The sequence below is a fragment of the Coloeus monedula genome (assembly GCF_965178545.1).
Source record: "Coloeus monedula genome assembly, chromosome: 4".
NCBI classification, from domain to species: domain Eukaryota; kingdom Metazoa; phylum Chordata; class Aves; order Passeriformes; family Corvidae; genus Coloeus; species Coloeus monedula.
In genome coordinates, this window is record NC_138784.1 from 75,055,496 (window position 1) to 75,069,523 (window position 14,028).

The following is a 14,028-nucleotide window of genomic DNA, read 5'->3' on the forward strand; positions in this document are numbered from 1 at the left end:
CTCCATTTTGATGCTCTGAGGTCCCCAAGAGCAGGAGGATGTGGAGCTGCTGGAGATATTCCAGAGGAATCCACGGAGCTGCTCCCAGGGCTGCAGCCCCTCTGCTGGGAGGCTGGGAATGTTCCCCTGGAGAAGAGAAGGATCCAGGGAGAGCTCCGAGCCCCTTGCAGGGCCTAAAGGGGCTCCAGGAGAGCTGCAGAGGGACTGGGGCCAAGGCCTGGAGGGCCAGGAGGCAGGGAATGGCTTCCCAGTGCCAGAGGGCAGGGCTGGATGGGAGATTGGGAATTGGGAATTGCTGGCTGGGAGGGTGGGCAGGGGCTGGGATGGAATTCCCAGAGCAGCTGTGGCTGCCCCTGGATCCCTGGAAGTGTCCAAGGAAAGGCTGGAGTGGGCTTGGAGCAACCTGGGACAGTGGGAGGTGTCCCTGCCTATGGAATGGGATCACCTTTACTGTCCCTTCCCACCCAAACCATTCCATGACTCCATGATTCCCTGCAGCTGCCAGACCAGGAATGTTTGCCCCAGCACCAAGGCCAGAAAAGGTGGAATAACAACAATTCCAGAGCTTTGTGCTCCTGGGTTCTGCTCCAGCTCCACAAGGCCCAGAGCCCGGCTCCTGGGCTGCCTCCCTGGGGGCCACATGAACCATTCCCATGGGAACGTGGCTGGATTCATTCCCACGGACACAAAGGAGTCCTGACTCCCAGTTCCTACCTTGGAGTGAGTATCACCAGCAAAATCAGCTGGAAAAATGGGAAAGGCTCTTCCCTCGGGTGAATTTTGCAGGAATAAAGCTGAATCCATGTTCCTTTTCCGACCCCTAAAGAAGGCACGTTCCCCTCTGATGCTGTTCCCATGTTTTGAAGGAGTTTCCCTTTTGTGTTTCCATGGATATTTGGAAACATTCCCACTGCTTTCTCTCCGACTCAGCAGCCATCCAAGCTCCTTAGCTGGGATATTGGGGGGACACAGCTATTCCATGGCTTATTAAAATGATAAAAAGTGGGAATGAAGCAGCCCCTTGCCTTTACTACTGGAGGGAAGCCAGAGCTGGATTTATGGAAGGATCCAGGATTTTTAGAGGAATAAAACCATTTCCTCACCCAGCCAGGGGCTGGTCCAGCTCCCACCAAAATTCCTGCTCCAGGGATGGTGGGGGTTGGGAATTTCCCACTCAAACCCACCCATGGCTCAGGCAGAGCACAACTTAACTCACTCCCTTCCTGATTTTTAACATCTCCCATCCCCAAAAAAGCAGGATTCCGTTCGTCTTGGAGTCTTGGCATTACAAATAGACAAGACCAGGTCACTTTTCTATGGAATTTATAATTCCAACTGCACAAACCCAACAGCTGGAGCTGCTCTTACCTTGCTGTGTATTGCAGGCTTCCAAGAGCAGATTTTTGGGTTTTAAAGTTCATCAGTGCTGGGAATTGCCCAGCAGTCCAGTCAGGAATAACAAACACCTCCTTATTTTAGTCTGATCCAGATGTCCTCACAAGGTTGAGGTCCCACAATGGATTCCAGCTCTGGGCTTGAAGAGTCTTCATCCTACCCAAAGAGGTGGCAAATTTCAGCAATTTAAGGGATTAGTGGAGAGCAGGTCCATGAAGGGCTAGGAAATCAAAGATCCAGGTGGATCTTCTCCATCAGGATGTTCAGTGGGTGGAAATTCCCAGCAAAAGCCAGGAGGATCCCTGGAAGTGGCACTTTCCTTCCTTGGATGGTTCTGTTCCAGGCAGCTGCACCCTCAGAGGTTTGGATGTGGCAGGAGCCACACGGGAAGAGAAGCTCAGCCCTGGAATTCGGAAGTGAGAGAAAATAAATTTACAATGATGGAAGGGGTTAAAAACATGGAATGGTTTGGGTGGGATAGGACCTTAAAGATCATCTCATTCCTGGGCAGGAACACCTTCCACTATCCCACGTTGCTCCAACCTGGCCTTGGACACTTCCAGGGATGGGGCAGCCACAACATTTTTGGGAAACCTGTGCCAGGGATAAGCCCAAAGCCATCACCTCCATTATCTTTGGAGAGAATCCTATTTCAGGTATTTCTCCTAAATCTGCTTTCCCAAGAGCCAAGCTTGGCTCCTCTGCTCAATTTTGGGTAAAAATCCCAACATTTTAACCAGGTGTTGCCCTCAATCTGAGCCTCACAAAGGGATAACCAACGTACCACGTGGAAAAGGAGCAGGTTCCTCTTCTTCATGTGCCCACTTCCATTCCCTGGAAAACCTGGATGACATCTGGCCTCCTGGCCAGCTGCTGTGCCAGCATTCCCGTGGCATCTGGAGCGTCCTGGAGCCCGGCACGGAGCAGGATCCGAGCGGCCTCCGCCCGCTGCCCGGCGCTGGCCGCGTGCAGGGCTGGGGGGACACAACGGGAGCTGGGGTCACCTCCTGGCCTTGGCTCATCCTGCTTGGGATGAAAACAGGATTCCCAGTGGAAATAAACAGAGGGAGGGTGAGAGATGAGTTTTCCCAGTTGGAACACGCAGTGTGGTCGTGGAATTATGGAGTGGTTTGGGCTGGGACAGAATCATGGAATTACATTTCGGATCATTGAGTCCCATCTTAAAGATCATCCAGTTCCACCCTCCTGCCATGGGCAGGGACAGCTTCCACTATCCCAGAGTGCTCCAAGCCCCATCCAGCCTGGCCTTGGACACTTCCAGGGATCCAGGGACAGCCACAGCTGCTCTGGGAGTTCTATCCCAGGGCCTCCCCAGCCTCACTGTAAAAAAAACCTTCCTTCCATCTAATCCAAATGATCCCTCTGGATAATCCATGCAGGTGCCTGATGTGGACAAGAAGCTTCCCAAGGACGCAGTGACCCAAACCCAGAAAAGGAGGAGCCACGGGGAAAAAAAACATCCCAGGGCTGGATGAGCTCAGCAGAGCTGGGGTTTAGTCACTGAGGGGGCGGAGGGAGCGATGGCACCACTGAAACGTGGCTTTAACCAAAGCCCAGGGCTGGGAAATTCGCCAAATTTGGCAATGGCTGAAACCATTTATCCTTTTGGGTTTTTTTAATTTTAAGGTTTTTTTTTTTTTGGGAGATGCTGATGTAAGAGCTGCCTCAGCCTTTCCCGCTGGGAATGCCGACTCTCCGGCATCGCTATAGCAACTCGAGTTACGTGCCAGCTCTCTGGTATGATTTGCTCATCAGCCATTTCCAGGCTGTTTTGCTAAAGGAATTGAGGCTGGAGAGCTCAATCCTTGTGTTTGTCCATCCAACCTGCTTCCAACAGGATCATTCCAGCCAAATTTCAGGGAGAGGAGGCAGCATCAGAGCTCCTCAGGTGAAAAATAAGCAGGAAATTCCCAATTTGCATCATCTTTTCCCAAAGGGAAAAGCTCCAGCAGAAATTCCAGCAAGATGAAAGGCAGGGAATGCAAAATGCCCAAAAATGTCCTGGGATGATCCGTCATGCTGCTCCCAGAGCAAATGTATCCATGGATTTGGCATCTCTGAGGTTGGGATGTGCTTATGGAAGCTCTTGGTGTCTCATAAAGCTTGGAAAAACAGCTTGGAATCCTCACCAGAACGGCCCTTCCCATCCTTGGCCTGGACGTCAGCACCGAGGGCCAGCAGGGTCTGGATGGTGTGTCCGTGTCCTTCCTGCAGAACGGGGAATTTGGGATCAGCTCTGCCCTTGGAGCCATCCCTGACCTGGACCTGCACAGATTTGCTCTGTCCTGGTCACATCTGGGGGTACCAGGAGCTCCAGAGGATCTTGGAGCAGATGGAAGTCAGGGGCAGCTGCCCGTGGCAGGGAAGTTCGGATCCGTGAGGCAGGGATTGCTCCAGCTGCTGTTATCCCATGGGAATGGGCCAGAAAGGTGCCACGAGGCAGCTTCCTGAAATCCCAGAATGGGTTGGGTTGGAAAAGACCTCAAATCCCATCCCAATCCCATCCAATTCCACGGGCAGGGAATATTCCACTATCCCAGGGTGTTCCCAGCCCCAATGTCCAGTCTGGCCTTGGACATTCCAGGGATCCAGGGGCAGCCACAGCTGCTCTGGGAATTCCATTCCAGCCCCTGCCCACCCTCCCAGCCAGCAATTCCCAATTCCCAATCTCCCACCCAGCCCTGCCCTCTGGCACTGGGAAGCCATTCCCTGCCTCCTGTCCCTCCAGGCCTTGGCCCCAGTCCCTCTGCAGCTCTCCTGGAGCCCCTTTAGGCCCTGCGAGGGGCTCGGAGCTCTCCCCATCTTTGAGTTTCAAATCCCTCCAAATCCCAGAGGATCTGGAGTTGCTTTCTCCAGGGTTATTCCAGCTCAAGGAGCAGAACCTGTTGCTGATCTGGGCTGTTGCTCATCTGCTTCCCTCAGGCACCAGCATTTCCCAAAGAATTCCTCCAGGATTTGTGATGCCCTGGGAGAAGGCACAGCCAGCCAGGATCCACAGTGTCCTCCCTCCACCAGGAGCCAATTCCAAATTCCACAGGGAAAAACATGGCACAGCCCCCACCTCCCTCTTCTCTGCACAGCCTTTTCCATAAATAAATCCTTTCTCCCTAAATAACATGCCTGATTTGGGAATTACACCCTCAATGCCATGAATTAGTCTTTGTCCTGCGGCCTGAGAATGGCAGAATCTTATTTTTATCCCCCCAACTACTCTTTTTCCCTATTCCCATAGGATTCCACAGCATCTTCCCTGCTCCCAAGGCTCCCATTTCCCTGCAAACCCATTTCCATGGCAAAGATGCCGAGCTGGGAACTGCTTGAGCTGCCACAGCCTTGGCAGCAAATGGGATTGAAAAAAAGAATTCCATTTTCCTGTGTTTACAAATACAAAAGAGTAAGAAAAGAAGGAGATAAAAACACAACACAGCAGCCAAACCAACAGGGCTGGAAATACAAAGCAACACCGAGCCTGGGGAAGGAAGAGAATCCCATCCAATCATTCCCAAATCAGCCAAGAGCTGGGATTTTCTCCAAGGCACATTATATTCCACCCCCCCCCACCAAAGCCGTGCTGTTCAACGTACCCTTGGCAACCAGAAGGGCTTGGAACGTGGTTTCTGGGAGAGGGAGGCCGGGAAAATGGGAGAAAGGGCTCCTTTGTGGGAGCGGGCGAACGGCACGGCTGGATCCCGCCGGAGCAGAACGCTGCTGCCAGCATTCCCAGGGAGTGGCACGGATGTTTTTCTAGGAGCAGGGCACTGGGATGAGGTTTTATTGCCACTACAAGGCTCGGAGTGCTGTTAAAATCTGTGAGGTTTAATATCCCGGGATCTGAGCAGGGACATTCCCGTGCTGCCAGCTGCATCCCAGGGAAAGTTTGGGATCTGCCCTGCGCTCCCAGGGAGTGTTGCAGGACCCACAGATCCACTTCCCACGCGGGCTGGGAGGAGGAGAAAGCTCCCGTGGTTCTCACTGTCTGGAATTCAAAACAACTCCGGTGTGAAGGACACTGATAAAAAACCCAGGAGCTGCCCCCGCCTTCCCAGCTCTCCTTTCCCACGTCAGGACATCTCCCATCCCTCCCCTGCAGGCAGGTGGACACCAACATCGAATTCCTGGGATGGGAAGGACCTCAAATCCCCTCCAATGCCAGCCCTGCCATGGGCAGGGACACCTCCCACTATGCCAGGTTGCTCCAGCCCCAATGTCCAGCCTGGCCTTGGACACTGCCAGGGATCCAGGGGCAGCCCCAGCTGCTCTGGGAATTCCATCCCAGCCCCTGCCCACCCTCCCAGCCAGCAATTCCCAATTCCCAATCTCCCATCCAGCCCTGCCCTCTGGCACTGGGAAGCCATTCCCTGCCTCCTGTCCCTCCAGGCCTTGGCCCCAGTCCCTCTGCAGCTCTCCTGGAGCCCCTTTAGGCCCTGCAAGGGGCTCTCAGCTCTCCCTGGATCCTTCCCTTCTCCAGGGGAACATTCCCAGCTCTCCCAGCCTGGCTCCAGAGCAGAGGGGCTGCAGCCCTGGGAGCAGCTCCATGGATTCCTCTGGAATATCTCCAGCAGCTCCACATCCTGCTGATGTTGTACCCAGGGCTAGAATCTGCTATTCCAGGTGGGATCTCACCAGTGCAGAGTGGAAGAATCCCACCCTCACCCTGCTGCCCACACTTGTTTTGATGCCCAGAAAACAGGGAATGGGACTGGTCAGGAACAGGTGGACAGTGGCAGAGGATGAGCCAGGAATGCAAATCCTCCATCAGTGGCAAACACCTGATCCAGCCTGGTTTAGGTGCCGAGGGAATTTGGGAACAGGGACAAACCTTGGCTGCGTAGTGCAGGGCTGGCAGCTGCAGGGACGTCGCTCTTCCGTTGACATCCACACCCAGCTCAGACACCAGGAACTGGATGGATCCATCCTGGGCTGTCACAGCTGCCCTGTGCAGGGCCTGAGCACCCAGGGCATCCACAGCTGTAGGGCAGGCCTGGAATTAAGGAATATCATGGAAGTAACACCCAGTGAACTCATCCCAAAGGAGATCATCACCCTCTGGAGGCACCAGCAGTGGCAGGAAACCTCCCCGAGGTTTCCCACCTCTCCCAACTTCAGTGCCTGGAATGTGAGATTAAAACCACAACAGACTCCCCAACACCTCTGGGAGAATTAGCCATGAGGAAGCCCCAACCAGCTGGGACCATCCAGCAGTCAATCAATCATCAATAAATTATTGATTGCAGTGGTCTGGTTCCTGCTATGCACAACTGGCTCTAATGGCATTCCCTGGAGGAAATCAGGGATTATCAGGAGACAGCAGAGGAGCAGCAGCTGCCAGGAGGGAGGGAAGGCAGAGAGGAGCTCTGGGTAACACAGGGATGGATATTTCCATGTTTTCCGTGGCCACAGGAGCCTCCATGCTGAGTCCTGACATTCCAAGAGCTGCTTTTGGCTCTGACACAGCTGCCCCTGGAGCACTGGGAATGTCCTGTCCCCTCCTGCCACTGCCTGGTGTCACTACCCCACTTCACCAGCTCCGGGGACACATTTCCAAGAGCAGCTGTGGCTGCCCCTGGATCCCTGGAAGTGCCCAAAGCCAGGCTGGACTTTGGGGCTTGGAGCAGCCTGGGACAGTGCAAGGTGTCCCTGCCCATGGCAGGGGTGGCACTGGATGGGCTTTGAGGTCCCTCCCAACCCAAACCATTCCATGATTCCTGCCCCAGGAGCCGACTCCTGATGACCTCACTCAGCAAAATCTCATCTCCACGGGGAATTTGCCTTTTCACACAAAACTCCTTCCTTTCCAATTTGGGAATCTGCTTCCTCACGCTGCAGTCACGGTGAACACATGGATGCCCTGTCCAGGCAGCTCTGGCTCAGTTCCTGGAGGAGGTGGGTGAGGAATTCTGGCACCCACCTGGTGTTTTTCCAGGAGCAGGCGGGCGATGCCGATGTGCCCGTTCTGGAGGGCATCCATGAAGGGAGTGACTCCACAGCTGTCTCTGCTGTCAGGTTTGTACCGGCACCTGGGGGAGGAGGAAAAACCAGGACAGAGCTGTTGGCAGCTCCAAAATCCTCACAGAAGGAGACTCCAAGCAGCTGGGATTGAACATGGAATATATAAAGCCCATCCATAGACAATGGATAAACCTGTCCTGGTGTTTTAGGGCCTGGGCAATGATCTGAGGGGGGATTTTTGGGATCAGAGATCTGGTTCAGCTCCTTTGGGCTCTACATATCATTTATAATTCCCTTTTTCCCTGACCAGAGGGTTTCCAGAAGGGACAAGGTGTGCAGTGGCAGCAGGGAATACTATTCCATCGTTCCAGATCTGCACAGAATGATGTACAAAATCAAGAGCCCACAAATCTCATTCAGGTTAAACTCCAGTGAAAATGAGAGAAAACGGAAATTTAAATGGAATTTAAATGGAATTTAAACTGAAAGCCTGGCTTAAATCCCAGAGCTGTTTATGCTAGGCCAAGCATGGACAGGTTGGGATGAGCTGCGATTCCCAGGGAAAGCTGCTCCAGCTCCAACACTTTGGAAGGGAACAGAGCTGCTTTAAAGCCACTTCCCACCAATTTTCCAGGAGCCTGAAAAGCAAGGAGAAGCTCAGCCTAGGGAAGCTGCTCCCAGCATGGAGCTGCCAGGAATCCCTTTGGTTGTTGTCATCCAGTCTCAGCCACATCGGAGGCACCAGGAATGAATCAGCAGGGACAAAAAAATCCCAGGGCTGAGTTACATAATTGGGATTTGGCATAACCAAGAGGGAGCCCATCCCAAGGGAGTCCTTGTCCCCAAGGTTTTCAGCCAGCTGGGAAAAAGCTGGAGCATGAGGAGACAGCCTCAGGATCTGGGCAGGGCAGCTGTGCAGCCACGCTTCCCAAACGGAGCAGCACAAGCATCCTTTGTGTCCAAATCCTGGCAGGGAACCGGAGGTGGGGGGAGGAAAAGCTGGAAGGAGCCTGCTTACCGCTCCAGGAGCAGCTCCACGACCTGGGAACAGCCGTGCATCGCTGGGAAAAGACAGGAAAAACATGGATCGTTGGTGTTTTCATGGCACCGTGGCCCTACAGCGAGGCACACTCGGGTTGCTGATCCTTTTGGGATGAGGGAAGGGGCTGGGTGGAATTCAGGGCTTTTGACTTCAGTTTTGTGGTGTGATTTAAGAAAAGGCTTCCCTGCCCCTGATCCCATAGGGAAGCGTGAGGGAAAGCAGGGAAGATATGGGATGGGCACTGTCTGCCTCGTGGGAGAGCATCCACAGAGTTCAGCTGAAACAAAAAGGGTTTCTCCCAGTGATTTGTTCATTCCCAAACTGGAATCTGGGAGAAGCAAAAGGAACACAAAGCAGGGAGCTGGGGAAATGCTGGATAACATTCCCAGCCCTCCTCAGCCACTCCCATCTCATCATCCTCACCCATCTCAGAGGGAAAACAACAGCAGAGGGGGAGGATTTGAAGCCGTGGCACAGAAATATTCCCTTTTTTCCCCTGATTTTTTAAACATTTCACTTTACACAGCCTTGATCCAGCTTTTTTTTTTTTTCCTTTTTCCCCTTGCAGATCATTTTGGAAAACAAATGGAATATATGAAAGAAAAAAATAATACCAAACCAAGCCTGGAGCTGCTCCATCAGGTGATGGAAAAAGGGTTCCTGGGAAATGTGTGTTCCCAGGAACAACTTTCAGCTGGAATTCCAGTGAGGGATTCCCAGATTTTGGCTCTTTGCTCCTGCTCCCTGCCTGTTTTTCACCTGAGCTGCTGGAAACACAGGCAGAGCCACACTGGGAAAGGGATTTTTGGAAGTCATGGGAAGAAAAATCCCTCCAAGCAACACAATCCCATCCTTTTTCAGGAACAGAGACACGAGAAAGCTGATCCACTGCTGCATTCCACTTCCTCTAATTACCTCTTCCCAGCTTTCTTCCCTCGGGATATGGATAGAGGAAGCAACAAAGCTGAAGGAATCAGCCCTTGTTAATATAAAAAAGAATTGCAGGAGGGAGAAAATGAGGCTTCATCAATCCAGGGATAACGAGCCGGGAAGGCAGCTGGCCTGGTCATGGGTCAGTGTGCTCCCATCCACACCCTTGGGATGGAAATCCATGGAAAAGGAAATTTCTCCTGACATGATTTCCTCCTCCCCCCCCTCCCCCGGCAGCTCCAGCACCACCTCCAGCCCCTTGCTCCTGCTCCTGCTTCAGGAACTGGGAATATCCACTGGGATATGTGTGGGGATACCGTGGAGCAGCAGTTTGGGATCAGCCTGGGTTCAAATGGCACCGGGGGTTTAAGACATAACGCCGTAATTCCATAATTCTGTAATTCCAGCCTTTCCCGATTCCCAGTCGCTCCCACACAGGCTGCTGCTCCAGGGTCTGGCTGGATCAGGAAATTCCAGAAATCCCAAATTGTGGATTGGTGACTTTGCCAAAGAAAACACAGGTGGAGACACCTCTGTGAGGCAGGATCCAGGTGCTGGATCCCAACTGTATTCCCATATCCCAAGGCAGGGAGGAAACTTCCAGCTCAAGGTCAAAATCCCCCCTTTCCCACAGGACAATCCCAAATCCCAGAGCTCACCCTGTGCTCCTGACCCTATCCCAGACCCTCAACTCCCAGATCCCAACCCAACATCCACCTCCTGCCAGGAGAGGAGCCGCCAGCTCCACAGAAACAACACCTGGGATTGAGCAGGGACAGGAGAACAGAAAAAAATCAGGATCAGCCACTTCAGGCAACCTGCTCCGATCCCACAAACAACTCCTTCCCTGCTTTTTTCATTCCCAGGTCAAGCACAAGGACTGAGGTGCCCAAGGGCTGGAATTGTCACCGCTGATGAGCCGAGAGTGACAGAGCAAGGGCTGGAAAAAGCATGGAATGACAGCCTGGGAGCAGCACAGCCAGCAAGAGATCAAGAGATGAGTGACAGCACCACAGGGGCTCCTCACAACACCTCAGGTCCTTCCAGAGAGTCAATCCTGGTTAAATTCTTTGGGAAAGGGGTTTGGGTAGCCAGGGATCATCTCTCCCGTGGAGACACTGCTGGGACCTGGAATACTCAGCTTAATTCCCACTCTGGATGTGGTGTGAGCCCTTCTGCTTCCCAGCAATCCTGAGGATGGCTGTGATTCCTAAACCTGCCCACTCCCTTTAAATATCCTTTAAAAGCAGGGAAAAGGGCAGGGAAAGGGAATTGGATGTGGTGGGCTCCAACCCTAACAGCTCCTGTGTATTCCCAGCAGGGATTGTCCTTCCCCTTTGCAGAAAGGCCCTCTGGAATTCTCACCATGGGATGAGAGCAAGGGGAGAACTCCAAAATCTGGAGTTTATTATTGGAATCATGGAGTCATTTTGGTTGGAAAAGCCATCGAGTCCAACCATTCCCAGCACTGCCAGGGCCACCACTGCCCCATGTCCCCAAGTGCCACATCCACATGGATTCTAAATCCCTCCAGGAATGGGGACTCCACCCCTGCCCAGGGCAGCTCTTTCCAAAGCTTTACAACCTTTTCCATGGAGAAATTTTCCCAGTATCCAACCTGAGCCTCCTCTGGCCCAGCCCAAGGCTGGGGTAAAGAAATCCATCCACAGGCAGATCCCAAAAGGTTCCTCTCGGCAGCTCTGCTGCTTTCAGGAATTTAAAATGCCAGGATGTGCTTGGAGCTGTGGAGGTTTTCCAAGAGCAATTCCCAGCTTTACACACTGGGAAGGAAAACCAGATCCATATTCCAAGTCAAGAGAGCTCGGATCCATCTGCGCCAGGGAGAGATGGAGATGGATGGATGGATGGATGGATCCAAGGAGCCCAAAGCCAGTGGAGGATCCCAGATGGATCCACCACTCCTTGGAGACATGGATATGAACTCCTTGATCCAATAATCCCAAAACCAGTGGAAGATCCCAGATGGATCCACCATTCCCAGCAGAGATGGAGATTAACTCCTTGATCCAAGAATCCCAAAGCCCGTGGAGGATCCCACATGGATCCACCATTCCCGGTAGAGATGGAGATGAACTCCTTGATCCAAGGAGCCCAAAGTCAGTGGAGGATCCCAGATGGATCCACCACTCCTTGGAGACATGGAGATGAACTCCTTGATCCAATAATCCCAAAACCAGTGGAGGATCCCAGATGGATCCACCACTCCCAGCAGAGATGGAGATGAACTCCTTGATCCAAGGAGCCCAAAACCAGTGGAGGATCCCAGATGGATCCACCACTCCTTGGAGACATGGAGAGGAACTCTTTGATCCAAGAATCCCAAAGCCAGTGGAGGATCCCAGATGGATCCACCACTCCCAGCAGAGATGGAGATGAACTCCTTGATCCGAGGAGCCCAAAACCAGTGGAGGATCCCAGATGGATCCACCACTCCCAGTTTCCCTGACTTTTTCCTTCTCCAAAACAACCACAAGCTGGAACACCATCCCTTTTCCACACTTTCCACCGCTCCCATCTCCCAGATTCCCTGGATCCATCCCTGCTGTACCTGCTGTGTGCAGAGGAGTTCTCCCCGTGGTGCTCTCCGTGTCCCAGCAGCCTGGGGACACATCCAGCAGGTACCGGAGCACCTCGGGATGTCCCTCCCTGCTGGCAACGTGGAAGCAATTCCAGCCATCCTTATTCCTCAGCAATGGGTTGGCTCCATGCTCCACCAGAGTTTTGATCACTTCCAAGTTTTTCCTGGTGCAAGCCATCATGAGGGGAGTCCTGGAAGAAGATCCGGGTAAAAACAGGATAACCTGAGACAGCGAATCAGATTTTTTGGGATCAATTCCAGCCCTATTGCTGCTTTCCCCCTTTTTCTCCTAAAAGGTGTAAATTACTGCTCCACTCTTCCCTTAGGGATGGGGATTTCCCTGGATTTAGGTGCTTTGCCTGAGGATCCAGGAGATTTTACAGCACTGTTTTTTCCAGGCTGGGAATACTCCAGCTCCTTTTCCATTCAGGCCCTCAGAGCATCCTGTGTTTTTAAGGCAAATGAGACTTTTTCCAAAGGTTAGGATATGCCTTAGGAAGCACAGAGCTCCCTGGTTTTAATCCATGGATGGAAGGGCACTGCCACACAAAGCCATGGCATCTCGGCCTCCCTCTGCTTCCCCAGTGTCAGCTCCACGCTGGCACAGCCTCAATTCCCAGCTCTGGAATGCTGCCTTTGGATTTGTGTCAGTTCAGCTCCAAAGGACCTTCCCAGCCTTTCATCTGGGGGTTGGGGAGAATCCTGGTTTCTTTTCCAGGAATCTCCATCCCTAAGAGAAGAGTGGAGCAGTGATTTACAACTTTTAGGAGAAACAGAGGGAAAGCAGTGATAGGGCTGGAATTGATCCCAAAAATCCAACTGGATCCACAGCGTTGGCAGCAGGGGAGGGGGGAATTCTGCTCCTCTGCTCCACTCTGGTGATCCCACATGGAATCCAGCTCTGGGATCCCAGTATCAGGATATGGAGCTGTTGGAGAGAGTCTGGAGGAATCCATGGAGCTGCTCCCAGGGCTGGAGCCAGGCTGGGAGAGCTGGGAATGTTCTCCTGGAGAAGAGAAGGATCCAGGGAAACCTCAGAGCCCCTTGCAGGGCCTAAAGGGGCTCCAGGAGAGCTGCAGAGGGACTGGGGCCAAGGCATGGAGGGACAGGAGGCAGGGAATGGCTTCCCAGTGCCAGAGGGCAGGGCTGGATGGGAGATTGGGAATTGGGAATTGCTGGCTGGGAGGGTGGGCAGGGGCTGGAATGGAATTCCCAGAGCAGCTGGGGCTGCCCCTGGATCCCTGGCAGTGCCCAAGGCCAGGCTGGACATTGGGGCTGGAGCAGCCTGGCACAGTGGGAGGTGTCCCTGCCATGGCAGGGCTGGCACTGGGTGATCCTTAAACTCCTCCCCCACCCTTCTCCACCCAATCCCAAATCCCAGCACCCACCAGTCGGCCTTTTTCAAGCAATCCACGCTCGCCCCCATCTCCAGCAGGAAGGACACACATTCCCAGTGTCCCATGGAAGCAGCCTCATGGATCGGCCTCTTGTAATCCCCATTGGTCACCTCCGCGTCCATCCCAATCTCCCGGACCAGGAATTCCAGCACATCCCGGTGTCCGAGCCGCGCCGCGTGGTGCAGCAGGGAGTCTCCCAAACGTCCCCAGCGCCAGCTGGGAGCCTCTGGAATGTCATCCAGCCTCAGCTCATCCCGTAGGAGATCCAGTTTTCCCTCCTGGACCAGCCTCAGGAGCCGCCGCGGCCTCTCCCGCTCCGCCATGGATCCGGGCCTGAGGGGAAAGAGGCAAAAAAATCGGGATTTTGGTGTTGGGAAGGGGTGGGTATCATGGTTGGGATAAGCAGGAATGAGGTTTTCCCTCAGGAGAAGCAGAGCCTGGTGTCTCCTTCCAGAAAAAAGGGAATTTTTCCCTCAGGAAATCCACAAACCTGAGGGAGGCCTCTCCCTTGGGATGAGCAGGAATTTCCTTCTCCCTCAGGATAATTAAAAATTTTCCTTCACCCTCAGGATAATTAAAGCCTTCCTTTTCCCTTCAGAAAACTGGGATCTGGTCTCTCCTTCAGGAAAACCAGGAATTTTCCTCTCCCTCTCCGAAATTCGGGAAGCAGCCACCCCTTGGTAAAAGCAGAAATT

The 14,028-nt window shown here is 53.3% G+C and overlaps 1 protein-coding gene across 1 annotated transcript; it reads right to left on the reverse strand.

Annotated features, from left to right (window-relative positions):
- Nucleotides 1-1,508: 1,508 nt before the first annotated feature.
- On the reverse strand, nucleotides 1,509-13,941 carry ANKRD16 (ankyrin repeat domain 16). The gene is made up of 9 exons (XM_082281052.1): nucleotides 13,824-13,941; nucleotides 13,325-13,666; nucleotides 11,907-12,127; nucleotides 8,384-8,426; nucleotides 7,325-7,433; nucleotides 6,236-6,397; nucleotides 3,546-3,624; nucleotides 2,180-2,369; nucleotides 1,509-1,798 (listed from the first exon to the last, which is right to left on the reverse strand). Exons 2-8 carry the CDS (start codon nucleotides 13,654-13,656, stop codon nucleotides 2,209-2,211), a joined length of 1,107 nt encoding a protein of 368 aa, XP_082137178.1. The 5' UTR covers nucleotides 13,657-13,666; nucleotides 13,824-13,941; the 3' UTR covers nucleotides 1,509-1,798; nucleotides 2,180-2,208.
- Between the last annotated feature and the right edge of the window lie 87 nt (nucleotides 13,942-14,028).

What these genes read in the sequence shown, in the direction of transcription:
- ANKRD16 (XM_082281052.1), bottom strand. Translation starts at nt 13,656, where the DNA reads ATGGCGGAGCGGGAGAGGCCGCGGCGGCTCCTGAGGCTGGTCCAGGAG. An exon ending in AACTCCTCTGCACACAGCAG is followed by an intron (nt 8,427 to 11,906) that starts GTACAGCAGGGA and finishes GTCTTTTCCCAG; the next exon opens with CGATGCACGGCTGTTCCCAG. An exon ending in GTGGAGCTGCTCCTGGAGCG is followed by an intron (nt 7,434 to 8,383) that starts GTAAGCAGGCTC and finishes CTCCTCCCCCAG; the next exon opens with GTGCCGGTACAAACCTGACA.